The 18,633-nt window shown below is 38.2% G+C and overlaps 1 protein-coding gene across 1 annotated transcript in view; it reads left to right on the top strand.

The window, feature by feature from the left end:
- Positions 1-18,633, top strand: part of DNAH7 (dynein axonemal heavy chain 7) — a 287,995-nt gene that overhangs the window by 66,535 nt on the left and 202,827 nt on the right. Inside the window, exons 17-20 of the mRNA XM_037913207.2 lie at positions 93-778; positions 7,141-7,327; positions 14,544-14,737; positions 16,027-16,225. Coding sequence (XP_037769135.1) covers positions 93-778; positions 7,141-7,327; positions 14,544-14,737; positions 16,027-16,225 — 1,266 coding nt within the window. The remainder of the gene's footprint in view (positions 1-92; positions 779-7,140; positions 7,328-14,543; positions 14,738-16,026; positions 16,226-18,633) is intronic.

The following is an 18,633-nucleotide window of genomic DNA, read 5'->3' as shown; positions in this document are numbered from 1 at the left end:
TATTAATATATATGTATAAATATTAATATATAAATGGTTTGTGGGTGTGGACAAATTGTTCTATATTTCATACCTCACTTTTGCCTCTACAGATTGATCAGTTTAATGCAGAAGAAGAGGCCTTTGGATGGATAGCTTCTCAGTACCCTCAGCGTAAGAAAATCCAAGACACTCTTAACCCATATCTTCGTCTCTATGATATGACTGTGGAGTTCACTACCAAACACAGAAACTGGATGGAGGGATTATTCACAAAGGTGAATCCAGACCAAGTAGAGATAGATGTAGGAAACTATTGGCGTGGACTATATAAACTAGAAAAAACCTTCCATGATTCCCCAAATGCATTATCAGTGACAACAAAGATTAAAGCAAAAGTGGAAGAATTCAAAGAACATCTTCCTCTAATCCAGGTGATTTGTAACCCTGGTTTGCAAGAACGACACTGGGAGGCCATGTCAGAAATTGTTGGGTTTTCACTGAATCCTTCAGAAGACTCAACTGTCTCTTCATATATTGATATGCAACTTGATTCATACTTGGATAAATTTGAGGCTATCAGTGAAGCAGCCAGCAAAGAACATTCACTTGAGAAGGCCATGATGAAAATGATATCTGAATGGGATACAATGGAATTTATCCTCCTTTCTTATAGAGAAACAGGAACCTATATTTTGTCATCAGTGGATGATATTCAGATGTTATTGGATGACCACATTGTCAAAACACAAACCATGAGAGGATCTCCATTCATTAAGCCTTATGAAAAAAAAATAAGGTAAAATGTTTTTACTAATAGAAAGCAACAGTGACTTTAACATGTCAAAATGAGTTATTCTCATTAACCTAAAGATATGATTGGAATAGTATGTTTGTGTGTTTTGGTAATCCACCCTAATAAGGATGGTAATCTCATTTTAAAAGGGCTAAAACCATTTACTGGTACCAGTATTTAATTCCACATAGCTGGTTTTTACTTTTAATTAAAAGTGAGGGAACTGCTTAACCACTTGATAGCTGGTGGATGCTTTTAGTATGTTCATTTAGGATGCACATGCTGTGCTGCCAAATGTACAAGATGCAGCCTAGCATTCCATTTATTTCAACAGGCTTGTCTACACTTACCGGGGGATCGACGCACGGCGATTGATGCATTGGCGGTCGATTTAGCGGGTCTAGTAAAGACCTGCTAAATTGACTGCAGATCGCTCTCCTGTCAACTCCTGTACTCCACCTGAATGAGAAGCGCAAGGGGAGTTGACAGGAGATGCTCTCCTGTCGACATAGCATAGTGTGGACCCTGCAGTAAGTAGATCTAAGTACACTGACTTCAGCTACGTTATTCACGTAGCTGAAGTTGCATAACTTAGATCGATCTCCCTCCGCGTGTAGACAAGCCCTAATAATAAATAATGGCTGCATAATTGGGAAAGTAGTGGTGTTATCCAATGGGAAAAGTGTTATCTTTACCTAAATTGTAATGTTTCTGGATATTAAATAAATTGGAGTCAGTAAACTCTACGTAAAGGGAATGAAGAAAATGAAAAACCAAAACAAGTACAAAATTATTTACACTCTCGCCTTGTTTTTTCCCCTAATTCCTACCCAGTTTCCTCAGTAAATAATTTACTCTGTTCTTAAAGCCAGCAGGCTTAGACACATTGGAAAAAACATGAAAATCTTACATTTACAATGATATATGTAAATAAAATATTTAAACTTAAATTGAATCTTCTAATCTTTGAGCATCCTTACTTGATATTAAATTGAAAAATATTGTTTGAGTTGACCCATTCAACAAATATATATAATGTCAAATATTCATCATGGAATTCCTGATTTATTGTAGTATAATGGTGGTTCTCTCTTAATGTCAAAAAAAATGAAAATTTCCACTGAAATATATTAAACAATAATTATTTATAATTACATATATCATAAAGTACATATAGTATTGGTCCTAAGAATTACCCAGAATGCTGCAGCTGTGTTGGAGATTGGGGTAGGGCAAGACAAACAGTGGCTCATGCAATTTGCGACTGGAAATTACATAGTATTAATGAATACCTTGTTCAAGCACAAACTGTGAAGGCAAAGGACTTTTATATTGCTGGTTTTGCAGACTTGGAACCAGATCAACTTCATCATGGTCTTGAAGAGATGGTGTTCTGGTGTGATGGGAATTCAGTCCTTCAACTAGTTATAGCCAACATGAAGATCAAACTGTGAAGCAAGAAATAACTAGCAAGTACCCTCAGAGTCTGCTATAATGTCAACAAACAGAAAATCTGTGAAACACAAATGGGATTTAGGAAGATGCTTGCAGCTTTTGTTCAAACTGCTGACCTCTGCATAGGTAGTGTAGATCAGACAGAGCACAACATCTTCTGCATGATAGACTGTGAATAAACTCCTGGGGAAACAGATCCTACAAAGAACCCTTGGATCACGGAGATAGTTATTGAGTTGTGTGGTCAATGAAGGAAGCTAAGAGCACAAAAGAAGATGGATGAAACTGCAAGAGAGCAATATTCCTGTACAACGCAAGAGATTGATGCACTGATTAAAGTGGCAAAAGAAGAGTGACTTGAACGACAGTGCATAGATATACAGAACTCTTTTGTGGCAAATGCCAGTAGGAAGGCCTACCAACCATCAAGACTCTTTTAAAAGGTTTATAATGTTTCACCCAGCACTTGTGGCAGGTATTGCTGAGAACTATACAAAGCAACAAATGAATTCTAAGCTGAAAGTGTAAGAGGCAGAGGAAATCTACTGGAGAAGTTGACTTATCCCTATTGAAGAAGTTGAGGATGTGGTGCGAACACTGAAACACTGCAAACACTGAGAAACAATAAAGTCACTGGAGTGGATAACATAGCGGAATTAATTAAAAGAGAGGCACTCATCTGGGTGTATCATAAGCTTGCCAATGTGATTTCAGCACCTGGAAGATGGTCCAAGACTTGGACACAGTCACTGATGGTTTTTATTGCTAAAAAGGGGGTCCCAGCTGTTTGTGGAAATTGCTGCACAATCTCATTATTGACACACCTAGAAAATACTTCTGCGCATCATCCTGTAGAGAATTGCATCCAAGGTAGAGAACTTTCTGGCTGAAGAACAAGCCAGGTTTAGACCAAAAGAAATACGGTGGAGCAAATATTCAATCTTCATGTGCTATCTGAGAAAGTGCTGGAGAATGATGGGAAGGTGGTCCATGTCTTTGTGGATTTAGTTAAAGCATTTGACAGCATATGGCACAAATCTCTTTGAGCAATCCTGTGGCTGGTGGGACTTGGTGAAAATGTACGAAGTCTGATACAAAAATCTCTATGGAAGCGTGATGGCTTTGTTTTTTGTGGGGCATGTGCAAAGTAATTGGTTTGCCTTGAGGATAGTTGTTAGCCAGAGCTGCTTTGTTATCACCAACCCTCTTCAGTTGTCATCTTGAAGAAATCTTAAGAAGAGCCACTGATGAAAACCTTCAGAACGGTGTCCCAATCCATGGACAAAAAATTAGTCATTTTTATTTCACTGATGATAGTGACCAGATTGGCTTGTTGCAAGAAGAGGTGCAAAAACTGCTAGAAAGAGTAGTGGGGGGAGTAGACAAATTAGGCCTAAAGGTATCACGCAAAAAGACGCAGACAGTGGTGATATCTCTTTTGAAGAGGTGAAGATATTCCTCCCCAAATCTTGAGGAGGCATTGGAGTGTGTTGAGCACTTCAGATACCTGGGTAGTATGATTACAAGGGACATAAAACATCACTTAGAGATCTGACATAGAATTAGACTCACAGCTGCTGGTCTGGAGACACTCAGACATTTGGAGAAGCAAAGGTGTTACCACAAAGTGTAAAATGAAATTGCCGAAGTTTCTTGTCTTCAGCATCTTGCTATATGCAGATGAGACATAGACGTGAAGGAAACAGGAAGTTAAGAGGCTTTCTACCTTCAAATTGAAATGCTACAAGTGATTGCTGCACATTAGGTATATTCCACACTTGACTAATGAGAAGGCAATCATTTAAATTTACAGCATAACCAGAATGATATCTGGTATCATCAAGACAATCAGATGAAGATAACTTGAGTTTGTGGGACACATGGGTTGGATGAGTGGAGGAAGATTGCCAAAGCAAGCTTTTATGGTTTCAGATGTAGGGAATGCCGGCAACGAGTATTTTGATGATGTGGCTGACTGGATGACATGTAAAGAAAGGTGTGCTTCTCAAGGCTCTGAAGACCGTGAACTGTGTAGAAAGACCAATGATGTGTGCTGGCCAATAACGCATGTGTGTTGTGTTTACTGTTTATTGTGATGTGTTTCTGTGGTGCTTTCAACGGTGAAAGAAATGTCCATGCATACAGTATAACAGTGTAATTCCATCTCATGGTGTTGATGACATTGACAAGGTTTATAATAGTGTAGTGTAGGCTTTAAGGTCTGTGAGACCTGTGTAACCCCACATAAAGCCCCCTTTTTCAAGAATACAGGAAAACATTTATAACTCTGGCTCACTTGTCAGAGCACAATCCCAGATTCCTTCCTGCAGTTCTGTCCGATGTTGGTGGCAGCAAACTGTGATAGATTGAATTCTTTAACTGCTCTCCCTGATTCCTTACTTGCAAAATTGCATTTTTGTCTCCACCTTCTGGATGGAGAAGTTACTGGAGTAGGTGAAATAGGAGGTTGTCACAGCCTTTGGAGGGTGGAGAGGTCAGATGCAGGCAGAAAGCTGCCAGTGGTATAGGATGAAATAAGAAACTAGATGTGGTCCACTTATGTCATTTCACATAGGGTCCCACAAAATATAGGGCAGGGTATTAATACCGTTTGTGTAATTAGAGTTGTTTGGAAATTTTTTGTCAAAACAGTTTGCCATCGCAAAATGCAGTTGTGAGAAAAAGGATTTTTGTGTATGAAATTATACTGATTTGGATGAAAGTTCCCATGAAAACAAATATTTTATAAACAGATTTGTGGTTGAAAATTTAGTTTTGGGGAAAAATTCAAATTTTATTTTGAAACATTTTTTTCCAGTTTTTTTAATTTGTTTTTATTTATATTTATGTTTGCATTATTTCATGACATGTCAGTAGTAGTAGTAGTGTATAATCTGACATGTTATGTCAAGTCATCATATGATATGAAATTGTCAACATATTTTACTCTTACATTTTATTTTTTTAAAACATCAAGGACCACTGCTATTTAGTACAGGCTGACATCTTTTGTGTTAGTGGCAAACTGTTTAATTACAACACAACCAGGAGACATTTTGATCTAGAAAATAAGGCAAGATATTTCAATCTGTATTAAGTAAGAACTGCTCTTAATGTATTTCTAAAAACTAAACTAAAATAATATTTTGGCTGTTATATCAATATGACATGATATGAACTGTCATATTATACACTACTACTACAGGCATCATGAAATAATGTAAATATAATAACAAAATAAATTTAAAAACCATTTAATTTAAGAACAAAATATCAAATTTTGTCTACAATAAAATTTTGGAAACACATTTTTTAAATTTCCATTTTGTGGAAAATTTTGATACTATTTTGCTTTTGTTTTGATTTGGAATGAAAACAAAGTTTGAAAAGTCAGAATTTCCCACAAAATGGAAATTTTGAGTTTTGACCGGCCCTAATAGTAATATTACCTCCTATGGCATTGGTGAGACGAGTACTGAAATTTTGGACCCAATTTTGGTTTCAGCACTTTAAGAAGAATGTTGAAAAATTGGGAAGAGTTCAGAGAAGAGCTAAAAGAATGACCTGTGGTCTGGAAAACGTGCTATATAATGAGAGACTAAAAGAGCTCAAATCCTTTTAGTTTATCAGAGAGAAAATTTAAAAAGAATTTAACTGTGGTCAATATGTGTACAAAGGGAGAAGATATCCAATATTAGAGGTCTCATTAGCAGACAAAGGCATGCAACATTCAGTGACTGAAAATTTAAGTCAACAAAGTTCAAATTAGAAATAAAATACAAATTTTTAACAGTGAGGATAATTAACTATTGGAACAGATTACCAAAGGATGTAGTAAATTCTCCAACACTTGAAGTCTTTTAATGAAGACTTTTAATGTCTTTCTAAAAGAAACTATCTAGTTCAACCACAAGTTGCAGGGTTAGATGCAGAAATCATTATTTGAAATTTTGTGGCCTATGTAATAAAAACTAGGTGAACAGAATGTTCCTATGTAACCTCTTAAAATCTATGAGATCTATGAATTCCCATAGCTTTGCTATGTGTGTGGTTCCAATGAAGTCAAAAGAGCAGAGGCTCCAGATCATGCCCAAAATATTCTGTACATAGGTTAAGGCTGTTTTTCCATAATAGGGTTTCAGTGACATTACCAGAATTTGAGTTCTCATTCTCTAATGATTTATGATATTAACAGAAAAACACTTTTGGTGGACTTGCAGACTATGAACAGTTGTGTGTGTGTTGTGGGGTACATTATTCCTTAATTTTTCCTTATTGTAAATATAATAGCACATACTGAAACTGTGAGTTCTGTTCACGGTAACATTCCTGAAAGTACATAGATCCTCATTCAGGGTCTGATCCAAAACTCACTCAGATCAATGGAAATATTCCAATGGATTTCAATGGCTTTGGATCAAGTCCTTATTTAGAAGCCAAACTACACCAGTTGAGTTATTTCTGTTTCATCAGTTTTTGGGCCTTGTTTAGGACCCATGTCACAAATAATTAATTGTTGGAAACTGTAGTTCAATATTTATATACCCATTTTGACCAAAGATGGCATCCTTCATTTAAGAGTTGCATATATTTCTTGCTTATAAGAGCATACTCCCCAGTCTGCCTGCAAAGGTATTGTATGGGAAGTGAGGAATAAGGATCTGTGTTAAAAAAAAGCTATTGTACTTTTGGAGAACAGTCACCATAATTTATCCTTAATATGAAGAAAAACTTATAATGTTGGCAAGTACTTTATAAATTGAAGTTATTATTTATGTTGTCCAGTTTTGGTCCTCAGTGATTGTAATTTGTATGTGTCTTGTAAAAAAGTCTTAAAACTTAACATTCTAAGTAAAAAGATTTAATGTTAGTATTAATACAATCGATGAACCAATGCTTTTTGTTTATAGGGAATGGGAAGGAAAGCTGTTGTTGGTACAGGAAATCCTGGATGAATGGCTGAAGGTTCAAGCTACTTGGCTGTATTTGGAGCCAATTTTCAGCTCTCCTGATATTATGGCTCAGATGCCCGAGGAAAGTAGGCGATTCACCGCTGTGGATAAAACCTGGAAAGATCTAATGAAATCTGCCTTGCAGGTAATGACAACTCTCTTAAGAAAAAGTGGGTGTGTTTGTAGTATGTATCAGAAAATTGCTTCTGGCGAGATAAAAATGTGTTCTGTATATTTCATACTAACTCTTTTCCTGATTCTTTATTTTTTTTTGTTAATGTTGGTTGTCAAACCTGTTTCAGCTACCTAGAAGGACAGTATATCGACAAGTAAAATTAAACAATTTAAACACTATGTAAAGCAAAATAATATAAAAACAATTCACTTCTTTCAGCACTAAAGACTGACTGCTATAACATTCCTAAGTGTATACTGAAACTGTGCATTTTAAACTGTGCATTGCTCATTTTAAAGGGTTTTATCTAATCACATAATGAACAGGAGCAATATCTCTATCTCTAAAACCCCAGATGATAAACCTGCATCAGATATTCTATCTTAGCCCCCCTGTAGCTCAAGAAGGAAATACATGCTTTACGAACTTGGTACATCAGGGAAATAACCGGTTAACTATCAGGAAATAAATAATAAATTAAAAGAGAAATCTATATTCAGCCTTAATTTCCGTGGTATGGGGACATTGCCAATGCTTGTTTTCCACCTGACTTTGTAACAAATTCGTTGTATTGTCAAATCTTTTAAAGATATATGAATATCCATTTCTTTCCATTAAAATTGTGCTGACTGTGAAATTACTGCTTGGAGATGAAAGTGTGAAGTTCCATTTTTACATGGTCAAAACCTTTGTGTATCTTCTTGAGACCCACTGTATAATCAGGATAAATGTTAACATATATGTATCATAGTCTAAAAAGTATTTTGATTTGGGCTTTTTTCAGGATATCCTGAAAAAAGCCCAAATATATATAACATGTGGGGATACACAAACTCCAATGATTGTTTTCTGAGCAACAGGTTGGGAGGAGCATTTGCAGTATAATGTACAAAATGAGGCATTTTCTGAGTTTCCTAGCAATTCTATTTGGGATATATTTCTCTTTCTGAATTGGCAGTCATGCAGCTTCTGAAGTTATTCCCAATATGAACAGTGTTCAGAATATTAGCACCCTTACACATTTTCATCAGGATCTCACATGCTGCCATCTTTTAATTAAATTTAACGTGTGTTATATTGATAAGGTATACAATGATAACAAAGTAAAAAAATAGAGTATCTAGAGAGATGGGGGGGGGGTTTGAGGTAATATCTTTTATTGGACCAACTTCTATTGGTAAGCTTTTAAGCTTACCCAAAGCTCTTCTTCAGGTCTTGGAAATATAAGATGGACCAGATTGTTTAGCATAAGAAGTTAACGCATTTCAAGGGACCATTCAAAGTGAAGTGATGGGTTAATACCCCTCATTTCACCCCCATGACTGAAGTGATGGGACAAACTGGACAAATGGTCTAAAGTAAATAGGATGAAATTCAATAAGGACGAACTCAAAGTTCTCCACTTAGGAAGGAACAATCAGTTGCACACATACAAAATGGGAAATGACTGCCTAGGAAGGAGTACTGCGGATCATAGTGGATTACAAGCTAAATATGAGTCAACAGTGTAACACTCTTGCAAAAAAAGAAAATATCATTCTAAGATGTAATAGCAGGAGTGTTGTTAGCAAGACATGAGAAGTAATCCTTCCGCTCTACTCCGCACTGATTAGGCCTCAGCTGGAGTATTGTGTCCAGTTCTGGGAGCCACATTTCAGGAAAGATGTGGACAAATTGGAGAGAGTCCAGAGGAGAGCACCAAAAATGATTAAAGGTCTAGAAAACATGACTTATGAGTGATTGAAAAAACTGGGTTTGTTTACTCTGGAGATCAGAAGACTGAGAGGGGACATGATAACAGTTTTCAAATACATAAAAGGTTGTTACAAGAATGAGGGAGGTAAATTGTTCTTCTTAACCTCTGAGGATAGGACAAGAAGCAATGGGTTTAAATGGTAGCAAGTGTGGTTTAGGTTGGACATTAGGAAAAACTTTCTTAACTGCCAGGGTGGTTAAGCACTAGAATAAATTGCCTAGGGAGGTTGTGGAATCATAGAATTATAGAGCTAGAAGGGACCTCAAGAGGTCATCTAGTCCAGTCCCCTGCACTCGTGGCAGGACTAAGTATTATCTAGACCATCCCTGACAGGTATTTGTCTAACCTGCTTTTAAAAATCCAATCTTAAAAGTCCCTTGCAGTCCTATAATTCTATTAGACAAACGCCTGTCAGGGATGGTCTAGATAATACTTAGTCCTGCCTTGAGTGCAGAGGACTGGACTAGATGACCTTTTGAGGTTCCTTCCAGTCCTGTAATTCTATGGGAAATTACTATTTTGATGATATATGGAATTTCTAGTTCTAAGGTGGGAACCAAATATAAATAACTATTGGAATGCAATATATTTTGCAATGACAAAAATCAGACTCATCCATTTATATTTAGTATATTTTTCAGAGCATTGTGATAACCCATTGTACCACGTGATAGTCAAATCTTTCTGAAGTTTCATAATCATTAAACAGAAAGGAATCTTTTCCCAGAAGATGGCACTCTGTATCCAGAAATATAGTGTTGTGATTTTATGGTTTAGAAGAAGGCACTTCCACGATGAATATGAATGTTTCTTCTTAAATCACAATACTGAACTTGACTCTGCTCCTTGCTTTTTTGCCTTTAGATGCCATTGTGTTATACAATTGATGTGAGAGGTAATACAACTGTTTTTTTTATTTGCCTCACTTTTCATCACAAGATTTGAATAATCATAGATTAGGCATCTTTAACATATCTTTTTTAAAGCAAGACATATGAGAATGAAAGTACTTTGTGATTTAATTTCTACTTTTCATAAATTAAATAACTAGAAAAGAGGAGTGTTAAATTTTTGTGGGGAAGAAATTCAAGATTGTGCTAAAACATCTGAGACAAAAGTCTATGGTAGATTAAAAGTAAGGCTCTGTGTTTGTCATGGAGGTCACAGAAGTCATAGATTCCGTGACTTTCCGTGACTTCTGCGGCAGCACCGTGCGGCTGGCCTAGGAGCCGCCTGAGCAGCTCGGGCAGCCCCCAGGTCAGTCGCACTGACTATTGCTGGGGCAGTCTCGGGACATCCTGCCCCCACAGCAGCAGGAGTTTGTGTGTGGGGGGGGCTCAGGGTTTGGGGTTGGGGCCGCTGTTTACCTGCAGTGGGGGACTCCTCTCTCCTAGCTCCTCATGCTGCCTCTGCTGGCAGCCAGGCACTGCCCCCACAGCTCCCATTGACCATGGTTCCCAGCCAATGGGAGCTGCAGAACCGGGGCTTGGGGCGGAGCAGAGGCAGCATGTGGAGCTAGGGAGTTGGGGTCGCCACTTCCCAGGAGCTGGGTAGGGGACTTGGCCCAGCCCCACCAACCCCCCCACACTCGTGTGCCCCATGGGCTGTGACTCCCCCCAGCACCTGCGCTCCCCTCCCCAGCACCCGTGGTGCTTTCTCAGGCCTTGCCTGCCTCCCCAGCACCTGCGGCGCCCCCCTGGGGCCGTGACTCTCCCCCAAGCACCCGCGCCCCCCTCCCCAGAACCCACAGTGCCCCCCCAGGCCACACCCCCTCCCCTGCACTGTGGTGTCCCCCCGGCCCATGACTCTCCCCCCCAAGCACCCACACCCCTCTCTCCAGCACCAGTGGTGCTTCCCTAGGGCTGTGCCCAGCTCCCCAGCACCTGCAGCGCCCCCCTCCCCAGTTTAGTCAGGGGTATTTTTAGTAAACGTCATGGACAGGTCATAGGCCTGTGAATTTTTGTTTACGTGACCTGTCCATGACATTTACTAAAAATACCCATGACTAAAACGTAGTCTTAATTAAAAGTAATTTATAGGAACTACAGTTGTTGGCATATGATTATTGTAACAGGTCTCTTTATGTACACTTAGTTTAGCTGAACCACTATGTTTGTAATACAGTTTCTTTTCCTGCAAATGATCAAACAAGTGACACTGATGTTTTGAATGTGTAAGAACAATGGCATTCTCATTTATTCTTGATGATTCCCCGGAATTGTAGATAGGAAACCCATGTTGAAAGTTGAAATGTTTATTTTTGTCTTACCTCTTTTTCACATATGAAAAGAATCTAAACATAACCAGGGAAGATCTCCCTTCTCACGTTTGGCAACATTCAGTTTTGAACTGCAAGATCAATTGTACTCAGAAAAATTGCTGATGATTGCATACTAAGAAAGGAAACCAAAGACTTTATTCTTTGACAGTTTTATAGAGTGTACTTAAATATGCACTTTTAAATGCTGTCTTATAAAACCAATTATTAGCTGTGTCTGAATTTTGACAGCTCAGTTTATCTTTATATGGTTGAAAAGCATGAATAGTTATTTAATTCAGATTGTGTTCTGGTTTGATATAATTAAAGGTGCAAATAACAGAATGCCAAGTAATTTCAGATATTTTTTGTTTTTGTTTTTTTGCTCATGTAAAGTATACTTCATTTACAGGGGAACATTATAATCAGGTATTAGGCATATGTGCTTTCTAACAAAATCAACTACATAACCAACTAAAAAAAGGAGGACTTGTGGCACCTTAGAGATCGTTTCTACGGTGCCACAAGTCCTCCTTTTCTTTTTGCGGATACAGACTAACACGGCTACTACTCTGAAACCTATAACCAACTAATTCGGTGTTTCATAGGTAGGTAGACTGCAAGTACTCAAATGTCTAGTCAAAATAATTGCTAACTGGAATGGGATAATTTTAATGCTTTTTATTTAGATTTTTAATTTGCTTTTAAAGACTGGTATTTGGTGAGTATTATTTTGGCTTATACATTGACCATAAGACCTATTAAAAGATAGATCTTGATGCACAAGCAACTTCACATTCTTTGCAATTAGTATAACATTCATTAGAACTAACAAGTCTGCAAAACCTCTCATTTTCTTTCATTTATGGTAAATTAGATAACTCAGATAATTACAGTAGCTCTACTAAGCATTTGAATTAATTTTGTTTGCTGAAATTCTGGATTAATTTAGAAAGGGCTCGATAAAATGCCTGACATGAATTATTTTATCTTCTATACAGAACAAAAATATAATAAGAAATTCAGTTCATGTTCAGCAGTGACTCTTGCTACACATTACAGAATGTGAAAAAACCCTATAATATTTCTCTTTGTTTTATATTTTAAAAAGCAACAGCACCCTTTAATATTTAGTAATGGGTGATCAAGTCTGGTATTCTAACTCTGACATTTAACCATATTGACCCTTCATAGGTAGGAAAACACCTGCCACCCACAACTTCCCCATCTCAGTATTTCTGACAGAGTGTACGTAATGTTTTACGCAAGGGATAAAAGGAATTCTGATCTATGCAGAAATCTATTGGTGCTGTAAACCACGAGATTTGATTACCCTCTTAGAAAGGGTGTTATGGGATCCCCAGGGTGCAACCTGGACTGTGGGACCGCTGAATCCTCTGTCCCACCAGCCTGGGATATCCCTCTCACACTGTGATGCTGTTGTCAAGCTTTGATAGGCACTGCACTTACACAGACATCCACAGGCAGGGACACACCCAACTGTGTTACCTGAATGCTCTCCGAGCCACTCATGAACCAATAATAGAGGCTCCAGCCAATTCTTTCCAGCTCCCTAGCCTTGCAACCCAGAATTTTACTGTCTTGCACTGGCCAGAAGGCTGGCCAGTATAAGTTCAGTATCCAGTTCACCATTTACTCAATATGGAATGGACACACACTAGCCTTTGTAAACTGAGCTGAGATTTCCCAAGCACTTCAGCCAAAACGCACTGTTTTAGGTAAAATATAAAACAGATTTATTAACTATAGAAAGATGGATTATAAGTAGCAAGCATAGGGATCAAAGTTGGTTACTTAAAAAATAAAAATAAATTCGTTCTACAAACTAAATAAGATTTGAATCAAGCAGTGTCTTACCCTGACAGATGGTACAAGCAGGTTACAGATCCTCAATATATAGGCTGGGACTCTTTTCCAGCATGGGACCACCCTTCTCCAGTTTGAAGTCTTTGTCCTCCAGACATTCTTCCAGGTGTTGCGTTGAAGGTGGAGAAGGGCCAGGTGATGATGTCATTTCCCCTCTTTTATATTCTCTTCCAGCTTGCTGAACAGATCTTTGCTGGGATGTGGGGATCAGGCAGTCCTCATTGGTCAAGCAGTCTCTCTTGCATACTTGCTCTCTTTGAGAAGTAATTTGGATGGGAGCGTGGATTCCCTTTAATGGTCCATCAGCACATCTGGCTGGTACTTTGTTGCAAGTTTGGCTGTGAGCATCTCTCAACCTCACAACATATTTCAGTAACACACATAGCAATGCTTCATAACTTCACAAACAATGATAGTACATACAATCCAATAGGACAGTGTTTCCCAAACTTGGGACGCCGCTTGTTCAGGGAAAGCCCCTGCCAGGCTGGGCCGGTTTGTTTACCTGCCACGTCCGCAGGTTCGGCCAATTGCAGCTCCCACTGGCCGCAGTTCGCCACCGCAGGCCAATGGGGGTTCGCCGCCGCAGGCCGAGGGACGTACCGGCCACCACTTTCCGCAGCCCCCATTGGCCGGGCACAGCAATAAGATATTAATATTCAACAGATCAAGACTTTTAAAATGATACCTCACAAGATATACTGTGTACAAAACATATAATCATATCACCAGGGTGAATATGGGGGTTCCAGGATGTGACTTTGTCTTACAGAGTGTCACAAAGTGTAATGATCTATGTTGTAGTTGATCATAAAATTATCCAGAGGCTTTTCTTAAAAAATCTATCTAACGGCATCTGTTTGATTTTCTATGTTAGTGAATTATATAGGCTGACTACAGATTATGGGCCAGATCCCCAGCTGGTGTGAATATATGTAGCTGCATTGAAGTCAATGAAACTATGGAGCTGTAGATCAGTTTAGGATTGGATCCTATGTTTTGGATTGTATTTTCATATAGTAATTGTGGATGATTGAAAAATTCACTTTAATACCTTCTATTAACCCACCCTCTTCAAAAAATCAGATATTAAAGAAGATTAACATAAAACACTTAGCATTATCTAGTGCATATTTTATTTTATGGGTTAAAGCAAAATTTCAAACAAAACAGAGAGTACTTCAAAGGTAACTTTGTTCCAGATTTTTCTTACCATGTCAGAGTGGCAAACTACTCAGTATGACATCAACCTTTTTTGAGTGGAATAATTTCATTTTGTTTTTCAGGACAGACATGTTCTGACAGTGGTGATGATAGACAAGATGTTGGAAAAGCTAAAAAAGTGCAATGAATTGCTGGAACTAATTCTTAAGGGACTTAATGAATACTTAGAAAAGAAGCGCCTTTTCTTCCCCAGATTTTTTTTCTTATCTAACGATGAACTCCTTGAGATTCTTTCAGAGACCAAAGATCCTACACGGTACAGTAATATTTGATATATGTGTGAGGCTCCTAATACATGCATCTTAAGGGTATGATCCTGTAGCTGCTCCATTCATAGAGCTCTCATTTTATTCACTGAGACTTATGCATCTCAAGTAACTACAAGTTACTTGAGTTACCAAGGAAGAATCCAAACAAAAAGTGGTTACTTTTAAAATATGTATTAATTAAATTCAGTATGTTTTGCCAAACTTGTCATCCTGGTTGCACACTAGAGCAATTCAGTAAAGTGAGAGTCAAGGTAGAGACTGAAAGCTAAGTTAGAAAAAGAGCATAGAATTCCTGCTGTTACCTATGGAGGACTGAGCTTGATGTAGGGACTGGGAAACCTGTGATGATACTAAGCATTGGTGTTTTGGGTACAGTTCACCCCAATGCAAAGGTTTGCAAGTGCCCTCTGAACAGCTTAAACTGTATATTCATAATGGATTTCATACTTTGTAGGTCTACTGCCTCATTCATGGCTAGATTGTGAAATTCTCACTTATACTAAATAGTATCTTACCCCACAAGTAGTTCCACTGAAGTCAGTGAAAGTACTTGTTAAGTAAGGTGATACTCAGTTGTGAGTGAGAGCATCGGCGTTTGGCACTCAGTGTGCAGTGAGTGCACCAGAAGACTGTTCACTGAACAGTGTGGATAAAAATGAATGTTGAACAACTGACTTACTCACTCAGAAGTGTACATACTATGCAGTGAATGAGACAGGGGACTTTGTGGGACCAAAAAAAAAAAGGAAAGAAATATCCTATCATATAATGAAAGACTTTATTGTAATTTATATGCACAAGGAGCAGAATTAAGGTTGCATTTAATCACTTCACTTGCAACTTGTTTGATTGCTTCACTTGCAGTGTTGTTTTAATGTATCTATTTGTATGGAATGTATAACTAAGTGAAAAAGGATTTTAGATCATATAGGAAGATTACCACTTACACCAGTTGTGCCTGAGCCTTAACAATGTTTGAATTGCTGAGGACCTGAACAATGTTTAATTTTTTTAAATTGCTCTTTAAAAACATTGTGTGTGTGAGTTTGTGTATGTAAATCTTTAAATGTATATGTGTGTGTGTGTGTGTGTGTAACTTTGAACATTAGCAGGTTAAACATGTTTTTCTAAATTAAATTCCTCAAAAATACCTTTAAGAAGTACATCCCTTTTTTCTTTTATAGTATTGGTGAAAAATAGTTTGGCTGAGCTTTAAAGTAAAGTTTGGTTATTTATGTAGTCTTAAATTCTGTATGTTTTGTTTTGTTTTCTGCAGGGTCAACCCTCACTTGAAAAAGTGTTTTGAAGGAATTGCAAGTGTAGAGTTTACTGAAGTTTTAGACATTACACATATAAAGAGTAGTGAAGGAGAGGTTGTGGAACTCATAGACACAATCTCAACGTCTAAAGCTAGAGGTCAAGTTGAAAAGTGGCTCGTTGAGTTGGAGACAGCTATGTTAAATTCTATCCACAAGGTAATAAAATATATTCTGTTTTATTCTGTGTACAATAAAACATGACAAAGCAGTCTGTACCATTACCGATACATTGCTGGTGGAACAATCAAGCAAGGTAATCCAGTGTAGAAATGGCATTGTGTGTTACATGTAGTACAAAATTACTATATTCACTTGGCCCCGATTCATGAAAGCACTTAGGAGTGTGCTTTGAAGTCAGTGGGACTTAACCATATTCTTACAGTTAAACATGTACTTAATTATGTACTTAAACATGTACTTTGCTGAAATATGGCATTTAAGCACAACATAGTGGCAATTTTTTTTTGACCTGGACTGGTGGTTCTACTGGGAGTGCTCTGAAATACTGGTATGACATTTCCTGTCTCTAATTCCCAGACCTATAGATGCTAAGGGTATGTCTACATTGCAGTTAGACACCCGGGCCTGGCCCATGCCAGCTGAGGCAGGTTTGCAACGGCTTGGTCTCAGGGGTGTTTAATTGCGGTGTACACATTTGGGGTTGGGCTCCCAGAGCCTGGGCTCCAGCCCGAGCCCAACATCTATATTGCAATTAAACAAAGCCCTGTGAGTCTGAGTCAGCTGACTCAGGCCAGCCATGGGTGTTTAATTGCAGTGTAGACACACCCTAAGTGTCTGGTGCTGGGCGATGCCGAACACGCTCAAATTCTTCAATCACCATGTTGCAGGACAGGGCCTTATTTGGAAAAGAATCTTAATAAAAGTATATGGTGAAGCCTTAAACAAGAATCTCTTCAATTCTGAAAGATTTTATAGTCTTAATTTTTCTTCTATTCATATTATGACTCTCTAAATATTGTAGGATAATACTGAGACTAGATAGGGTGATTAGTAAGCCACTTAGGATAGCTTGTACAACTTGTATTGGATAAAGATATTGTAAGTTATTAGCAGATTTTTTGAGCCTTAATTGTACGTATTGCTCTTTCTTTCATCCATACTTAATACTTCAGTGTCTGAATCTAGTTATTATGAAAAGAGTCTTTCCAACAGTTAAAAATGAAGAGTAAAATGCTTTTTGATTCATTCAGAGACATCCAAAGTCTTAAAATAATGCAAACCCTGCTCAGATTTTGAATGAACAATTTCCATTCTGTTGTTTTGCTTTTTCACATAAGAGGTGGAGAGGAAAGTGTCTTGCTTAAGACACTAGACTGGAAATCAGGAGATTCAGGTTCAATTAATTTCCTGTGTGACTTTGGTCATACGAGTCTTTCTGCATCTCAGTTTCGTCTGTAAAATGGTGATGATACATGATGGGATGTTCTGAAGGATTTATCATATTTAGATCAAATCATTGGTCCTTTTGGTCTGGTATTATAAGAACATAAGAATGGACATAATGGGTCCAAATAGCCCATTATCCTATCTTCCAACGAGAAAAGGAGTACTTGTGGCACCTTAGAGACTAACCAATTTATTTGAGCATAAGCTTTCGTGAGCTACAGCTCACTTCATCGGATGCATACTGTGGAAAGTGTAGAAGATCTTTTTATACACACACAGCGTGAAAAAATACCTCCTCCCACCCCACTCTCCTGCTGGTAATAGCTTATCTAAAGTGATCACGCTCCTTACAATGTATATGATAATCAAGTTGGGCCATTTCCAGCACAAATCCAGGTTTTCTCACCCCCCTCAAAGCAGGGAGCAGGGGTCAGGGGCTGAGGCTGGTGCCCAAGCTGGGGCTGGGGCTGGATCAGAGCTGGGGGCAAAGCGGGGTGGATGGTACTCCCTCCCTGTGCCCTGTGGGGGCTGGCCTGGGCCCCGCCACATCCCCTCGAATGTTCCTAAGGGGGTGCACCCCACAGTTTGGGGACCACTGGATTAAATGGAGAGACTGACAAGTTTTCATTAGGGTCTTGTTAATTAGGAATACCTCAGTAAAGAGCCATTTTACTCTTCTTTTTTCCAGGCTAGATAATCCTGGTCTTTGCTATCTCTCATCATATGCAAATCCTGTCATACCTCCAACCGTCTTTGTTGCCTTTCTCTGGATCTTATCAATTTTTGCTATATCTTTCTTAATGTGAGGTTTAAAATTGTTTAAAATTGCACATTGTATTCCCAGGTGCAGTCTTACTGGTTGCTACAGAGTAGTTTCACTTTATTATGGTGCTCTGAAACAGATATAATTAAAAATAGTTTTAATGTATATTAATATAGAGAATGTATTACTCTAAATGAAAAATGCTAGCCGTATTCTGTTGCAGATGAAAAAACTATATATGTGTATGAATGCAATACATTCATTTTTTATGGAGAGAGATTCCTCCTCGGAAGGTCATAAGTTTATCTGCTGTTTTTAGTGCTAAATGATACATTTGGATCTCAGGATTGGGTAACAGAAGCTTGACGATTCCCTATTTATTCTTGCCAGATTC

The sequence above is a fragment of the Chelonia mydas genome, chromosome 11, assembly GCF_015237465.2.
Source record: "Chelonia mydas isolate rCheMyd1 chromosome 11, rCheMyd1.pri.v2, whole genome shotgun sequence".
Lineage (NCBI taxonomy): Eukaryota > Metazoa > Chordata > Testudines > Cheloniidae > Chelonia > Chelonia mydas.
The sequence above is the reverse complement of the archived record's forward strand: the minus strand, read 5'-3'. Positions and strand labels throughout refer to the sequence as shown.